This window comes from Cydia pomonella, chromosome 5 (genome assembly GCF_033807575.1).
Source record: "Cydia pomonella isolate Wapato2018A chromosome 5, ilCydPomo1, whole genome shotgun sequence".
NCBI classification, from domain to species: domain Eukaryota; kingdom Metazoa; phylum Arthropoda; class Insecta; order Lepidoptera; family Tortricidae; genus Cydia; species Cydia pomonella.
Window position 1 is genome coordinate 4,889,078 of NC_084707.1, and position 15,758 is coordinate 4,904,835.

The 15,758-nt window shown below is 37.0% G+C and overlaps 1 protein-coding gene across 2 annotated transcripts in view; it reads right to left on the reverse strand.

Moving 5' to 3' along the window:
- Positions 1 to 15,758, reverse strand: part of LOC133518501 (pseudouridylate synthase RPUSD2-like) — a 270,311-nt gene that overhangs the window by 55,781 nt on the left and 198,772 nt on the right. For both annotated transcript variants that reach the window (XM_061852219.1, XM_061852218.1), the window contains exon 3: positions 3,384 to 3,470. In XM_061852219.1, coding sequence (XP_061708203.1) covers positions 3,384 to 3,470 — 87 coding nt within the window. The remainder of the gene's footprint in view (positions 1 to 3,383; positions 3,471 to 15,758) is intronic.

Sequence of the window (15,758 nt, forward strand, 5' to 3'; positions counted from 1 at the left end):
GTCATTTCTGTACGGTGTACGGGTTAAAAAAAGTGACGTTTATTCAAACAAAAACGTCACTTTTGACAATGAAATATCCGATCCAGTTCGAATCGGGCCGAATGTCGTTTTAAAATAAGAGCGTAACTATGAACGCATGGAAGCGCCTTTTTGGCAGCGGGTTCATGTGATTTAAATTTGGGTGCCCATTTTTAGTCGATAACGTTACACCTTATATGTGGGCATTATTTCAGAAAAAAAGTGTACCCTACCTATAAACCCTAAGCAAAAGGCAACGCGCATGTAATACCTCTGGTGTTGCAGGCGTCCATAGGCTACAGTGACTGCTTACCATCAGACGCGCCGTATGCTTGTTTGCCACTATCGTGGTATAAAAAAAATACTTTTTTTTAAACCAAACATGGGTTATTTCTACTCAGAATTACGAGCACTATCGATTTATGGCGTTATTCATAAACGCGTTACTAGCCTGAATTAGCTATGAATCGTTTGTCTTTATCTGTCATTTTGACTTTTATATTTGTCAGAAAGGGATAAAACATAATTTAACTAAATCAGACCCGTAAAGTTTTATGAAGTTAAGCAATAAAAAAAGTGGCCCACTTTTACTTGTCAGTTTTGTAACGCAGTTGACCTGTGTATGTATGGACCGTTACAAAACTGAGTAAATAATAAATTTTGTATGGAAAATTAAGGATAATTATGGGAAAATGGGTACTTTTTTCTGTAAAACCCCATGTATACAGTGTATATATCGGTAGGATCGTATTCTTATCAAATACATCTCAAGAGGGTCGGCAAAAACAGCTTAATTCGGGCCATTGCTTCCTCAATGGAGCTACTCCTCGAAAGATACGGTATCCTTAAATCGACACGCTGTGGGTCAGACACTGATCTAGTTACGAGTATTCTATTTTTTTCCTGTCCATTTCTTCTGAAGTGATATTTTTTTGTTATCTCAACACTTATCATAAACCCTCTTTTGCGCATTCGATAACAGCAATGAAGACCATTTTAAAGGTGGCGTTATTCATAAGCTCGTTACTGGTTTAAACTGGCTATGAATCTTTTGTTTTTATAACTTATGTTACAAATAGGTTATAAAAAAGAAAGGAATAAAACATAATTTAACTAAATCAGGCCCGTAAAGTTTTATGAATAAGGGGGATTTGTACAACACATTTCTTGATCATCATATATTAAAGAGTAAGACTTTTGTCGGTGGAGCAATTTCCATGTGCGCCTTCTCTTTGACAGCCTAATACGACACGACGTTGAGCAAAATTATTATCTGTGAAAATGTTATTATTGCATAATATTAACATCAACATCGATTTTATAATGATTTCAAACATCTTTGAAAAACAAAGGAATTTGTTTTTTAGGGTTCCGTAGCCAAATGGCAAAAAACGGAACCCTTATAGATTCGTCATGTCCGTCTGTCTGTCCGATTATGTCACAGCCACTTTTTTCCTCATTCCTAGTATTACTCGAGATGATTTTTTATTGAATGAACATACTGAATACACCATTGATAGTATAGAGTAAAGAGTTATAGTATGTGTGTAGATAAAGCAGTAGTAAATATGAAATTATACATAATTAGGCATTAAAACATTTTAATATAATGAGCACAAATTATAGAGCGGATTCAATAAAGACATAAACCGCTTCCACCATACTACGGTCAAAATTCTGTTCGTTGTAAAACAAGAGTTTACGTCAAAACACTGAATTAAACTTTCAAGATTATTACACATTATTAACTAACACAAACGGACTACCCTAGTGCGCAGAATGTTCAAGTCAATAAACAAGATCAAGTGCGGGTAGTTCGAAAAACTCGCGCGGCTAGAAGATGTTAATATCAACTTTAGCCAGTCTTCTCCGAGACCACGGGGACAACGCCGTCCTGGAAACGTCGGAGGTAAATTTAAAACTTAATACGCGATTAAGTCCCGTTTGTGTTATTTATTAAGAGTTTAAGTCCCCTAAAAATGTGACGAAGTGGAGCTTCTTGTATGAGATGAAATTTAGTTTTTAATTTTTCTAATTTTTAATGTAATGTACAACTAAAAAGACATGCAATTGCACTCGCATTTTTGTCGCATATAAGCACGTGACAGAGTGGTCCAAAACAATACAACGAAAATAATTTTGACCCACTTAATGTAATATCGGTTAATTACCTAAATGAGCCACTAAAATGGACATTTAACGTTATTTACGGCTGGATGTTACAACTGTAGTGCTATTAACTAATTATTTACCATCATTGCCGATTATATGTCAGTTAGGGCGGGCGTATATCACGCCTTAACGACTTTGGATTCAAGGGCGAATTAGTACAAGTCTACCTCAGGGCAATCGACGCATTCTTAAGTTAGTCCATTAATATATGATCATTCGACATTATCTTCTATGTCAATTAATAGTGACAATATCTTTTAAAGGGATAAGTTCGCCTTTTACTTAGCTTTTCCTAATTGCAAATTAATTTTATTTTTCCTTTTTCTAGAATAAAGAGTTTACTGCTACTACAATATAGGTAATAATAAATATTTTCACACCACTTGCTCGACAATGCCAAATTATAAATCATGCAAACCTTACCGAAAGCAAATCATTATAGCCCTTGGCTTTAGCCGGGTAGTAATATTGTACTGAATTTCATTATAACCCGCCGGGTTATAATGTGATTTCCCTTCTCATAGTTCTTATTGTTTCTAAGTCTAATTTTGTGAAGCCCGTACGGCGGCAAACGCGGCGTAACGGCCGCCGCACTGATTTGTAAATCGAATTTATTTATTCGAAAATCGTACTGGCCACCGCAAGCTGAATATTGTTTATGAATAAATACATTGAAAAAAAAAGACAAAAGCCGCGAGTGCTACAAGACGCTTGACGCTGTGTATCAAACATTCATTTCCATTTTTGATTCATTTTAATATAATATTGTTTCCAGTAGCCTTAGTTCTTTTATTGTCTCGCAAAAGGTAAGAAAAGTAGAGTATACTCCTCGGAGAATTTTATGGTTGGTACTTAGATCCTCGGTGTTTTACTTTCGATTTATACAAATTGTTTAAAAATAATTATGTCAGCTTAACGCTATCGTCGGTACAGTATAGTACATTCGGTCTATCTCATACATTTTTCCCGCACTTTTGCGCATTATTTTGTGATAGGTACGGTAATCTTCTTAAGATTTTCTCATTAAGTACGGATTTAAGAATCTGTACACGACAAACCCAAAATCCGACAGAAACAACAATGGGTTCATCAATTTTAGTCTTAAGTGGATCTTCAGATTTTTTTTTATGTATATTCTTGACTTTTTAGCATAGCATAGAAAAAACTTGTAACGTTATAATTATAAAACTTACCTTTTTCAAGTCTTTGTTGATGTCTGTGTCGTCCGCCTTTCTCTTTTCGCACGACAATATGCAGTTTTTACCGCTGTCCTTTTCTCCCTGTAACAATGAAAATAAACAAATTAAACATTTATCGCTATTATATATGGAAATAGTAATGTTTAGTAGTATACAACTTGTAGAATAAATCTAAAAGAGGCCCTTGAGTCATTGTACCAAGGATGCTAGCGGAATTTCCTCGTTGTATCGCAACACTGATACATTGTGCGAGGAAGCCACCGGTTCTTCAGTCACCAGTTACGTCAAACAGACGCTTCGCGATTTCTGCAAAAAAACTTGTGCTCGCTGGGACCCCTTGGTCTAAGAGTTTCAACGCCAAATGGTACATCAGTTATCAATAAGTTATTATATAAGGCTAAGGTTAATAATTTTGACATTAAGTATGTAAGTGTGTAACAGTAGGTAGCAAGTTGCGTTTGCCTATAGCTGGGTGAATACTCATTTATGATTTTTGTATCTATTAAAGTCCATTTGCAATCGTAAATATTACATCCGTTGGCAAACCTAGATAAATAAATAAATATCTGAACATCCCTGAGTCGCTCACACAGGTGTTGCTCCAGGTTGTCTTCACGACGGCAGTTTCAGGGGCCCATCTAGTGGACGGCAAGTCATCGCCTGCCTCGATAACTAGTGAAAATATTGTTGTGGCAGGTGCCCATTTTTGCAATAACTCAGTCTCATAGTCCACCCAAACTTCAATCCATACACCGGTATACTGTTCATTTTCTCTACAATAGTCCCAATGCCTGCTGTTACCGGTTTATGGGTCTGTATTGTTGCGCCTGTGAACGGGTTCCTGCAGGCATTCTACATGACATTAAAGCTCTCAAAGGGGCCTTCACGTGTTGGATCTATATCCCCACGCAAGCCTATCAAAAGACCGGGATTTATAGGCCCGTGAAATCCAAGGAAATAAATATAGTACATACATATATAATCACGCCTATTTCCCGGAGGGGTAGGCAGAGAGAGACCACGGATTTCCACTTGCTACGATCCTGACATAGCTCTTTCGCTTCCTTCACTTTCATAACACTCATCATATAAGCTCGTCGGTTTAGGGTGCTCTTAACCTGGCCTTTCTTTAGGAAGGAATAAATACAGTATTCACTCTATTTGCATTTGTAAACTTTCTAATATGAGAAGTAAATTAATTTACACTTTTTTTAGGCTATTCTAAATAAAGTTGTATTTTTCCGCATCTACCTTCACAAACTTCCAAACGTTCCTTCACGTTTTCCTTTCCCTTTCACACAATTTATTTCAGTTGCATACCTGTGCGGCCCGGTATCCCCCTTCCTGGCCCCCAGACCCAACGAAATCCAATATTAATGCAGTACGTCCGGCATTCCGCATTCCTGGTCATCAGGGGACCATTGACGGTGGATGAATGATTCATTCGTGAGGTCAATTACAAGGAGGGTATTTAATTTGTTGTTTTCAGTCGACAGATAAAGGTAGGATGTTGGTTTTCGAGTGATGGTTAAGTTAAGAGGTATAAAAAGCTTTAAAAAAATAGGTTAAAATTGTACCCTGTATTTATTTGACCTTCGCCATGTTGCGATTTTTCAAAGTTATTAGTTTGTTTTACTGGCAAGGAGACTTCTTGACAACAGACGTTGAAAGTCATTCTATGTCACTGATATACAGGAAAAGAAACGAGTTTACAATTATTAACGATTTACGCGACAGGCTCGGTGGCATGGGTTGAAATTTCCAAGTATGACAATGGAAATTTCGACCCACACGGCTTTTTTTCTACCGAGCCACTGTTCTTTGACCCTACTCGTATTATATGTGTTAGACACGAATATTTTGATAAATTTTCTAAACACCGTAGTTAATTATTTATTTATTTAATTTGTTTTTTTTTTTTCTATGAACTATAATTATAAGTACAAATTTGAAAGAAATAAATCCACACAATAAAGTTTGTTACACCTCTATGTATGGTTTGTGCTACAAAAAGGAAAACATTGTCTACGTGCTACGCCGTAGCGCTGACACTTTAGCGTACAGGCCAATTCGAAAGTACATTGACAACAGAATTATAGCTAAATGATGTCATTTAGTTATCGCGCATTTCGCTCGTACATGTATTAGTGCGAGCGAGACTCACGATAAATAAATAACATTATTTAGATATCATTCTGATCTTAGTGTACCTTCAAATCGATCTGTTTATCCGTAAAAAAGTATCTTGATTCATCATTAGCACGGAATAATCTATTCTATTTCCTATTTCACAAAGTCTAAATTCATTAACAAAAGTTATTATATCACGTGCAATGTCTCCATCACGCATTAGAATTTATAGCATTCGCCATCATACTCATAAATGTGATTAGTATTCTAGTGCGTCATGCGGTGTACGAGTGCCGTTAAATTTTAACGTTCACTTTGGCCACAGTGAAATGTCGCGTGTAATTAAAAAGAAACATGTTACATGAGGTGCATTGAGGTGACTTCAAAAACGGGGTGATTTTGAAAACGTCTTATTTTTAAACTAGAAACCCATTATACTTTGGCAACACGCTACTGCAACGCTTATGACGACCGGTCTGGTCTAGCGGGTAGTGACCCTGCCTATGAAGCCGATGGTACTGGGTTCGAACCCCGGTAAGGACATTTGTTTGTGTGATGATTTGTTTTTTTTTTTGGGTAAACAGACAGTCACTGCCAAAAAGGCTTACATATAATTTTTAACACTGATTAATTACAATTATTTTGATGTTCGTTCGTTTTGTTAACCCTTCAAGTGGCTGATCCAGAGTCATGGGTGTTTTCAATGTATATAAGTATGTATTTATTTATATAAGTAATTAAGTATGTATGGATGTATTTATGTATATAAGTATGTATGTATGTAAGTATGTATTTATCGTCGCCTAGTACCCATAGTACAAGGTTTGCTTAGTTTGGGGCTAGATTGATCTGAATAAAATGTCCCCTAATATTTATTTATTTTATAATTTACCATTAAAGCATCTTGCTTACCGTTGCTAAAGTAGAAAAGCTTTTAGTTCAGTTCAATTTTCCCATTTCCGAAATTACCCCAATGCACCTTATTCGTAATGTGTCAGTCACTGGTAAAAGGTGCCGTGTGTTATAGCCAGACATAAAAGGTCTACATATGGTTTTGATTTACGGTTGAATTTTAAATTTGTTTTTTATACGTAATTCATAAAGTTTGAGTGAGTTTATTAGGTCTTAAAACTTTAAAATATAATACTGAAAAGCATTCATAAAAAAATGCTTCTACTATTTCACAAAACAAGCGGAATTAAGCTTACTGTGAGACTAACAAGCCAATTCGCTCGTACTTGTCCGTACATGTATTAGCGCGGGCGAGACGCGGGACAACTAAATAACATGATTCAAATATCATTCTGATGTCATTGTACGTTCGAATTCGCCTGTACGATTGTCCTATAATATTAAATTAATTGGCATATATTATATGCGGGTGTTAGGTCTATGTCGTTCGTAAATCGTTCAAGTGATACCTTACTTTGACAAGTATAACTTCGGCAATAATATAATATTTTGTAATGCTTTTTGCAGAAATCATGAAGCGTTTGTTTGACGCAACCGGTGACCGAAGAACTGGCGGCTTCCTCGCACAACGTATCAGCTTTGTGATACAACGAGGAAATGGCGCCAGCATCCTTGGTACAATGCCTCAAGGGCCTATTTTACATATAAGCTACTTATAGTAACACCACTGTATATATCCATTATGTATACAGTTAATGTAAACAAAATTTGTTATATGTGTCGTTTCCAAGCCAAAAGTCCCACTATTTCGCTTGCCATAGGAACGCATTGACAGGTTATTCGTATAAAGAGATACAAGCAAATCTCGTCCTTATGGTAAGCGACAAAGTGGGACCTTTGACTAGACTTCGACATATATATTGATAACTTTCAAATAAGTCTGCAATATCTCTTTGGTGGTCTGAAATGATCACCTATTGAAGTTATAAGGTAAACCTCAGTTTTCACAATGAACAATGGCCCCAATCTCTATTCAGTGGCATCCGTGTGCACTGTAAAGGGTAATATCGAAGCTGGTGCACTTTGTTACATGGACCAGTGTAAGTTTGAGCTCTGAATACGTTTAGTTATTATATATTTAGGGCTCAAATTAAAGTAGTATTTACAGTAGATGGTTTGTGAATAGATAGGTTATTTGCATACCGCAATCAGCGTGCGTTTGTTAGTTAGTTCGTTTGTGTTGCGCTTTTGAGGTGAATAGACAATATATTTCATTGATATCGATGAATAGAGTAAAACATGCTTCTATTAGCAATAGAGTAATTGACTAATAGTCAAATGAGTTTCTTTTTAAAACTGTCAAAACGATTTTGCTACCATGGAATTTACATGGAACACTGGCATGTGACGTCATAATCACGACGATCGGACATTGACGACCGGTTTGGCCTAGTGGGTAGTGACCCTGCCTACGAAGCTGATGGTCCCGGGTTCAAATCCTGGTAAGGGCATTTATTCGTGTGATGAGCATGGATATTTGTTCCTGAGTCATGGGTGTTTTCTATGTATTTAACTATTTATATATTATATATATCGTTGTCTAAGTACCCTCAACACAAGCCTTATTGAGCTTACTGTGGGACTTAGTCTATTTGTGTAATAATGTCGTATAATATTTATAATTATTTATTTATTATTATTTATTAATCACATCACCTACTTTTATTAGTTTAAAACGGGTTCTAAAATATAAATTGTGTCTAAAAATAACTGCTGTCTACGTTTCTCTATTAATCTGCTGGTCCTTTGTTTCATGCATGATATAAAATAAATTATTTTAAATACAGTCTAATACCCTATTCAAATACCATTCTGGTTAGTAATATTTTCATTTTTTTCAAAAGGGAACGGATTGACAAATCAAATTAGTAACTAACTAACTATTAACTATTGTTTAGTAACTATTTTCAAAATGTCAAAAATAACGTCAGTATGCAGTTTATACAAATGACACGTTTGGCCAATGTTTAACGTCATATTTACGTCAGTTTCAAACTGCTTTAATTTTTCAATATACACATTCTAGAAAGTCAAAACAGTAAGTGAAAATTTGTTTTAGGTTTAATTAACTTCTTGTCTCTCGTGGCCATGATTGAGTTCCCTTGGGCAACTATTAACACCCTAACTTTCTTTATGGCATTTACCTAACTTGTAGCTCAACTCCTAAGCACGTTACAAGAACGTGACACAATATTTTTTTTAAATAAACTGTGTCACTATTATCCTCTGGACAACGGGACAGAATAAAAAAAAAACGGGACAGCACAAAAAATAGCGTGTGTGTCAGCTCCGATGGACGACTGGAGTCTATCTATTCTTTAAAACAATTTATAAAATAAATGACAAGATAGTAATAACAACTTTTAACTGTAAGAACATCAAGACATCCTTTAAGACCGTGCTAGACCTCACTGCTAGTTCACATCTAATCCTTCTGCAAGAGACCTGGCTGATGGAACATGACTTGAACTTTGTACATTCAATTAACACGTCATTCGGCTGCGTGGCAAAGTCCTCGGTGGACTCGTCCGAAGGTATACTCCGTGGAAGACCATACGGCGGGCTGGCCATCATGTGGAACAAGAAGTTGTTTCCTAATGTTGTTCCCGTTACTTGTGCGAACAAAAGAATACAGGCAGTTCGTGTTTTTCTCGAGTCGAGCTCATTTTTAGTGATTAATATTTATATGCCCGTTGATAATAATAAGAATGTCGAAGAGTTTACGGAATGCTTAGCGAAGATTAGTGCTATTATCGACGATTCGGAAGTTCAAATTGCCTACATCTTAGGTGATCTGAACGCGCACCCAGGTGCGAGGTTCGGCAAACAATTGGCCGAATTTTGTGATGATATGTTGTGGGAATGTGCGGATTACAATAAATTAAGTAACGATTGTGATATGTATACTTTCCAATGTGCGGCCACCGGCAGCAGGAGATGGTTAGACCACTGCGTTACGACCAGAGCTGCTTGGGACTCAGTGGTAGACGCGTACGTCACTCATGACGTCACGACGTCTGATCACTATCCATTGAGTATTGTATGTAACATTTCTGGCGTTGCTGTGGGACTGACCACCTCCCGTATATCTGATTTATTAAAGTATGTAAAATGGGGCGAGAGGACAACTAGTCAAATAAATACTTATGGTGAATTTTGCTATAATAATTTAGATTTATTTTCGAACTTTTTTACGTGCGACTGTGATAATGTTTTACGCTGTGTGCATTTACAAATGTATTACAATACCATTGATGATTACTACAGGCATATTATCGATGTACTCCAAAATGCAGCTATTGTGAGTTCTGGTACATGTGAACAGAGACGCCATAGGAAGGTGCCCGGTTGGAACTATCACGTCAGAGACAGCCATGAGAAAGCTAGGATGTACTTTCGGTGCTGGACGGTTGCCGGAAGGCCCTCTAGCGGTACTGAATATGATAACATGCGCAAGAGTCGTACATTATTTAAAAACAAACTAAAATGGTGTCAAAGAAATGAAGAGAGTATTAAATTGAATATCTTAGCCTTATATAGAAAAAGTAAAAATTTCATTAAGTTCTGGAACGCAACTAAGAAACTAAATTACAAGCAAAGTTTACCTGTATCCGTGGAGGGTTGCCAGGAACCGTTCGGTATCGCCGAGCTGTTTGCGCGGAGATTTAAGGTGAGCCCTCTGACAGCAGAGCGTGTGCTCGATAGTGAAGCTAGTCACGATGATCACGTCATAGAATTTACACGAGAGGAAGTCTCAAAAGTCATACTGAGTATGAAACGTGGTAAATCACCCGGACACGACGGGCTCAGTATCGAGCACATACTCTGGGCCACTGATAAGATTTTCACGCATTTGTGCCGTCTATTTAATCTATGCATTAAATATAGTTATTTACCTGAGGCATTGATGCGCACTACTGTAGTACCAATTGTCAAGAATAAAACGGGCGATCTTAGCTCTGCTTCTAATTACCGGCCTATCTCATTAGGTACTATAGTAGGTAAAATACTAGAGCGCCTCCTTCATCCTGAGCTGCTTAGGAACATTAAAATTGATGATGCGCAGTTTGGTTTCCGCCCCGGTCTTTCAACAGATGCCGCTATTTTCAGCCTCAAAAGTACCGTCAGCCACTACACTTCGCGCAAAACATCAATCTATGCATGCTTTTTAGATCTCAGTCGCGCATTTGACCTCGTCAACTATGATATCCTGTGGGCGAAGTTACGTGCATCTCGGGTGCCTAATGGAGTTGTTAATCTGCTGAGATTCTGGTACGGAAGCCAAACAAACATTGTGAGATGGGGCGACGCAACCTCTAGCAAGTACAGGCTAGAATGTGGGGTTCGTCAAGGGGGGGTTACCTCTCCGGACCTGTTTAACCTGTACGTGAATGGCCTGATTGAGGAGCTGAGGAGCACCAATGTTGGCTGTCATGTAGGAAATGTTTGCGTCAATAACCTTAGTTATGCGGACGATATGGTGCTGCTCAGCCCCTCAATCAAGGGATTGAGGCGGCTTCTTTCGGTCTGTGAGCATTATGGTAATGCACATGGACTGAAATATAATGTTTCCAAGACCGAGATGATGGTATTCGCGTCGGGTTCTGGGCCGGATAGCGTACCTGCGGTGTATTTAAATGGGTCGAAAATCAATGTTGTTAAGCGGTTCAAGTATTTAGGACATTTGTTGACGGAACGGCTGCAGGACGACGATGATATTGAGCGCGAGCGGAGGGCTCTCGCCGTCAGAGGCAACATGCTCGCTCGACGGTTTTCTAAGTGCAGCAAGGATGTAAAAACCACACTCTTCAAGGCGTACTGTTTAGGCATGTACACCTCCCAGTTGTGGATAACGTTCACGCAGAAGGCAATGAGCAGAATAAGAGTTCAGTACAATGACGTGTTCCGGGCTCTTATGCAGCTGCCGCGGTGCTGCAGCACGTCGGGCATGTTCTCGGACGCGGGGGTCCCCGACTTTTTCGCGGTAACGAGATCCCGCGTTGCCTCGTTCTGGAGGAGACTGCGTCGTTCCGACAACAAAATACTTGTGGCTGTTTCTGACGATATAAGGAGTCCGGTGTTTAGGCGCTGGATTTCTGTTCACATGGATCAGAACAAAAAATGACTGCACATACCATGTGCAATTTTAATTTTATACTTAATTCTAATTTAATTTAATTTTAACATGAGTGGCACCCCTTTACAGTGTCAATTTAGTTTAGTTTAGTTTTAATTTAGTAATAATAACTTTGTATGCACTATGGGTACTGACTGCCTGAAATAAAAGCCTTTTATTTTATTTTATTTATTTTATTTAAAATTTAAGATGAAAATTCCGCAAATTGATAGTTGTTATTTATTGACATTGAATATATAAAGTTTCCATGCAGCCGTAGCTAGAAGGACTCACAAGATAAGTTGCGCACGAAATATAAGTTACACGTTTGATTTTACTCCGTATAAACGTTCATACCCCGGGCTTATATAATTATGAAACGTCCCTTCACGTGGCCTCATGTGCGCGAGTTCACCTCGAAGATCGGCTACGTCAGCCATCTTCGGGCGCTCGAGCGCCGAACTAACTAGTAGTCGAAGTGGTCGCCATGACCGAAATCGGCCGGAAGGATAGTCATCATCAATTATGAAAATCGTTTATTAAGGAGCAAACTCCATTTAACTCCAAAAAGTACATCCACCCAGTTAAATACTTGTTTTTCGTAAAACTTTGCAATAGTTACAGAAGTATTGTATTAAAATATTGTTATGCTTTGATCTCTATAACGTTATTTAACTGGTTTCACACGTTCAACTGTTTCAAACTCGCCAGTTACGAAGACAGGTTTACGTAACCTAGTTACGACAAAAGTTTACTATCTCTGTCATTGTCCGTAACTTTATACTGTTGGTTGTTTTAGCGGAATTCGTAACACGTTTAGTATGTTGATAGTTTGTGTGGAGGGAACTAGGAGTACTGATAAAATTTATATATTGTACACCATTGTGTATTGTTATGTTCGAGTATAATCTATCTATAGTTATATAATATCATTATATTATATAACTATAGATAGATTAAACTCGAACATAAGGAGCACAAAAAATACTTCCATATATATTTCTACCTGTTTACCTTGCAGTTGATCACGACGCTCTGCAAAGAGTACAACGACAAAGAAGAAGGTGAAATCAGGGGGCCTACCGCGAAAACCGAAATTCGCAAATTTCTCTTTTACTCTTCGTAAGACGTAATCAGAGTGACAGAGAAAAATGCCCGCAATTGACTAATTTCGATTTTCCCGGTAGCCGCCCTGATATTTTGGTTAATTTTCGGATTCCATTCATCTTTGTCATACTCGTTGTTAAAAATGAGCTTGTCTCTTTCTCTATCCGTGAGCGGGAACTCGTTAGGACATGCATATTTCTCGCGTGCCCAGATGCGACTAAAGGCAACTAGTACAATTTGTCACAATCACAAGCTTCAATTTTGGAACGCGTATAACATATATATATATATCTTGAGTTATAATAAATTATTCATTGTACAATATTTCATATTGAAATGTTTTTATAAATACATTTTCATTGGGGCTATATGTACCTGTTTCTGCATATTAATATCTCTCATGAATTTTTATATAAAGCTCTCCAAAACGTGTCGCGCAGGTGACTAAAATACGTGAGTTAAATCGTAAAATTAGCTTAACACATTGAGTGCGAATCCGTCCGGCGGGTTCTCTGTTCTTAGTCGCTTTTCCCTACAAAGCGGAAAAATGCTGGGATCGGCCACGAGCGTAGCGCTACGAAAACGTTAGCAGTGAATGTGATAACATATAGGTATTTCATTAATAGGGTTAAGCTTAATTTTCGCTGTGTTTTCGTTAGAATACAGGCTACCCTTGAGACCAAATCAGACCCACTGTATCATACGCTACACGTATTTGACAAATGAAACGTCAGTGTATCATACGCTACACGTATTTGACAAATGTAAACGTCACAGGGATATAGTCAGGGTAGCGATACGTTATGTCTGTTGGGGATGATGAATGGAGGACGGTATTATGCGTGTTTTATTGTGCAAAAAAAAGATTAATGATCACGGTTTGGTTAATTTATTGCGTTTTTACAAGATTTTTAGTTGAGTGAGAATATACTTTGAATGAATATGTACATTAGACTTGGTTTGTTATGTTTGCCAACTTTCATTACTTTTACAAATTATTTATTTACTAAAACGGAACTTAATCGCGTATTATTCTAGTTTTAATATAACCTCCGACGTTTCTAGGACGGCGTTGTCCCTATGGTCTTGGAAAAGAAACGTGGTTTTTAAAAGTTAATTTATACGCGTTTTAAAACTTAATCAATAAGTCCCATTTAAGTAAATAAAAATGTATAATTTTATTTTTTTTTAAATACGCCCTCAGGGCCATACGCCGACCCTCACTTTCTAGAGAATATAGATTAGAAAGAGAAGCAATGGTTACAATTCTTCGTGTAGGTACTTACATGTTTATGCCTACTAAATCATTACTATATTTAAATGTTTATAAATATATCCCCAGAGCTATACTCCGCCTTTGTCTGTCCAACATATACCTAGTTTAAAAAAAAGGAAGCAAACACAATTCTATGATACATTTCTTCGCGTATGTAGGAGTCCGCCCATATAGATTATTTTTTTACGATTGCCTTTGATACCATTTCCCGTTATATCGAATACTGCGGGGTACGAAACTTGAAATAGCAATCGTATTACGTCCCGCCATGGAGACCTTGCTTTCCTTATGCCAAAACAAGTCAAACTAGACACAATTACATTATAAATAGGGATTGCAAACCGGATTGATTTTCAATCCGGCCGGATCCGGCCGGATTTTGGCCATAAGCCGGCCGGATCCGGCCGGACCGGATCCGGTTTGGTATAGGGATATTAAAGTTAATTAAATGACATATTTTTCTAGTTTTTTGCGTAATACGTATCCTAAATCTATAATTTGAAGTTAATAAATAACTTCTTAACAATAAAATAGAACTTGTAAGTAAAAAATACTAAAAAGTGTTACAATGTCTAAGTATATCAGTTAATAACAAAATATAAAATCGGTCATTTATTATATTTAATCATTCAGCCGGGTAAGATGGCCGGTTTTTTATCATCTATCATCATGTCTGTCACGTTCTAACAAATATGTAAGTGCGAAAGCGACGCATGACATGACAAGTGATAAAAATGCGACCATGATACCGCCGCAGAAGTGCTCAAATTTTCGATTACAATTATAAATTTGATTAGTTTCCAAGCCTGATGATGGGATGTGGGGTGGGAATTGGAACTCCTTGAAAGGACATGTTTTTGTTACTGTTTTTTACTTACTCATACATAAGGAGCACAAAAAATACTTCCATATTTATTTCATTAAGAACTACTTGTACGTACAAGAAGTCAACAGTTGCTTATCGGAAGCCACAAAACGGGTAAGCCAGCGAACATTATGTTTCTTCGTATTTTCCCGTTTAAATCGAGACAATGTAAGAATTTACGGGTCAAGTTCATGAATTGTTACGTTGTAACAAATTGTTATTGTTACTGTTACGGCAGTTTAATGCTCACTTCTTTTATATGCGAGTTGGAAGTTGTTACAAGCAACAATATTGTGGTGCATGTAATATTAGAAGTATTTTTGAAGTACAGTCTATTCGGTTTTGAGTACTTGTTTTAATGCCAAAAATAATGACAATATAAACTAAATATAGCAAGGAGGGATAACTGTATTTTGGTGAGTTCTTAATGAATATAGTTAGAAAATTCAGTATTTTTTGTAAAGAGAGTTTAAGTTTTAGGATTTTTTAGAAATTGTCATATTTATACAGGCTGGGCAAATAAGAGATATACACTTTGTTTTTAAATTTTAACTATATTAAATGCAAAAAATCATAAATATTTTTCCGTAAATATTTTATTCAGGGTTGGCAATTATATACGGAAGATAATTTCTGCCAAATGTCCACCTCTAGCAGTGAGTTTTTTTTTCTCAAATGTTTATGTTGTATTAAACACGTCGTGTGATTAATTTCAACAAAATAATTACAGTGATTGGCAGAGATTTCTCCAAAATTTCCAGCTCTTGACCTTATTGTGACGAAATAATACCTATTTTTAACAATGAAGCCCGTGAAAATAATTGTCATCTTATTTTTAGAGTCAATATATGTGGGCGTACTGTCATACATTTTAGCACACTTACTTGTACAGATCGTGTCATC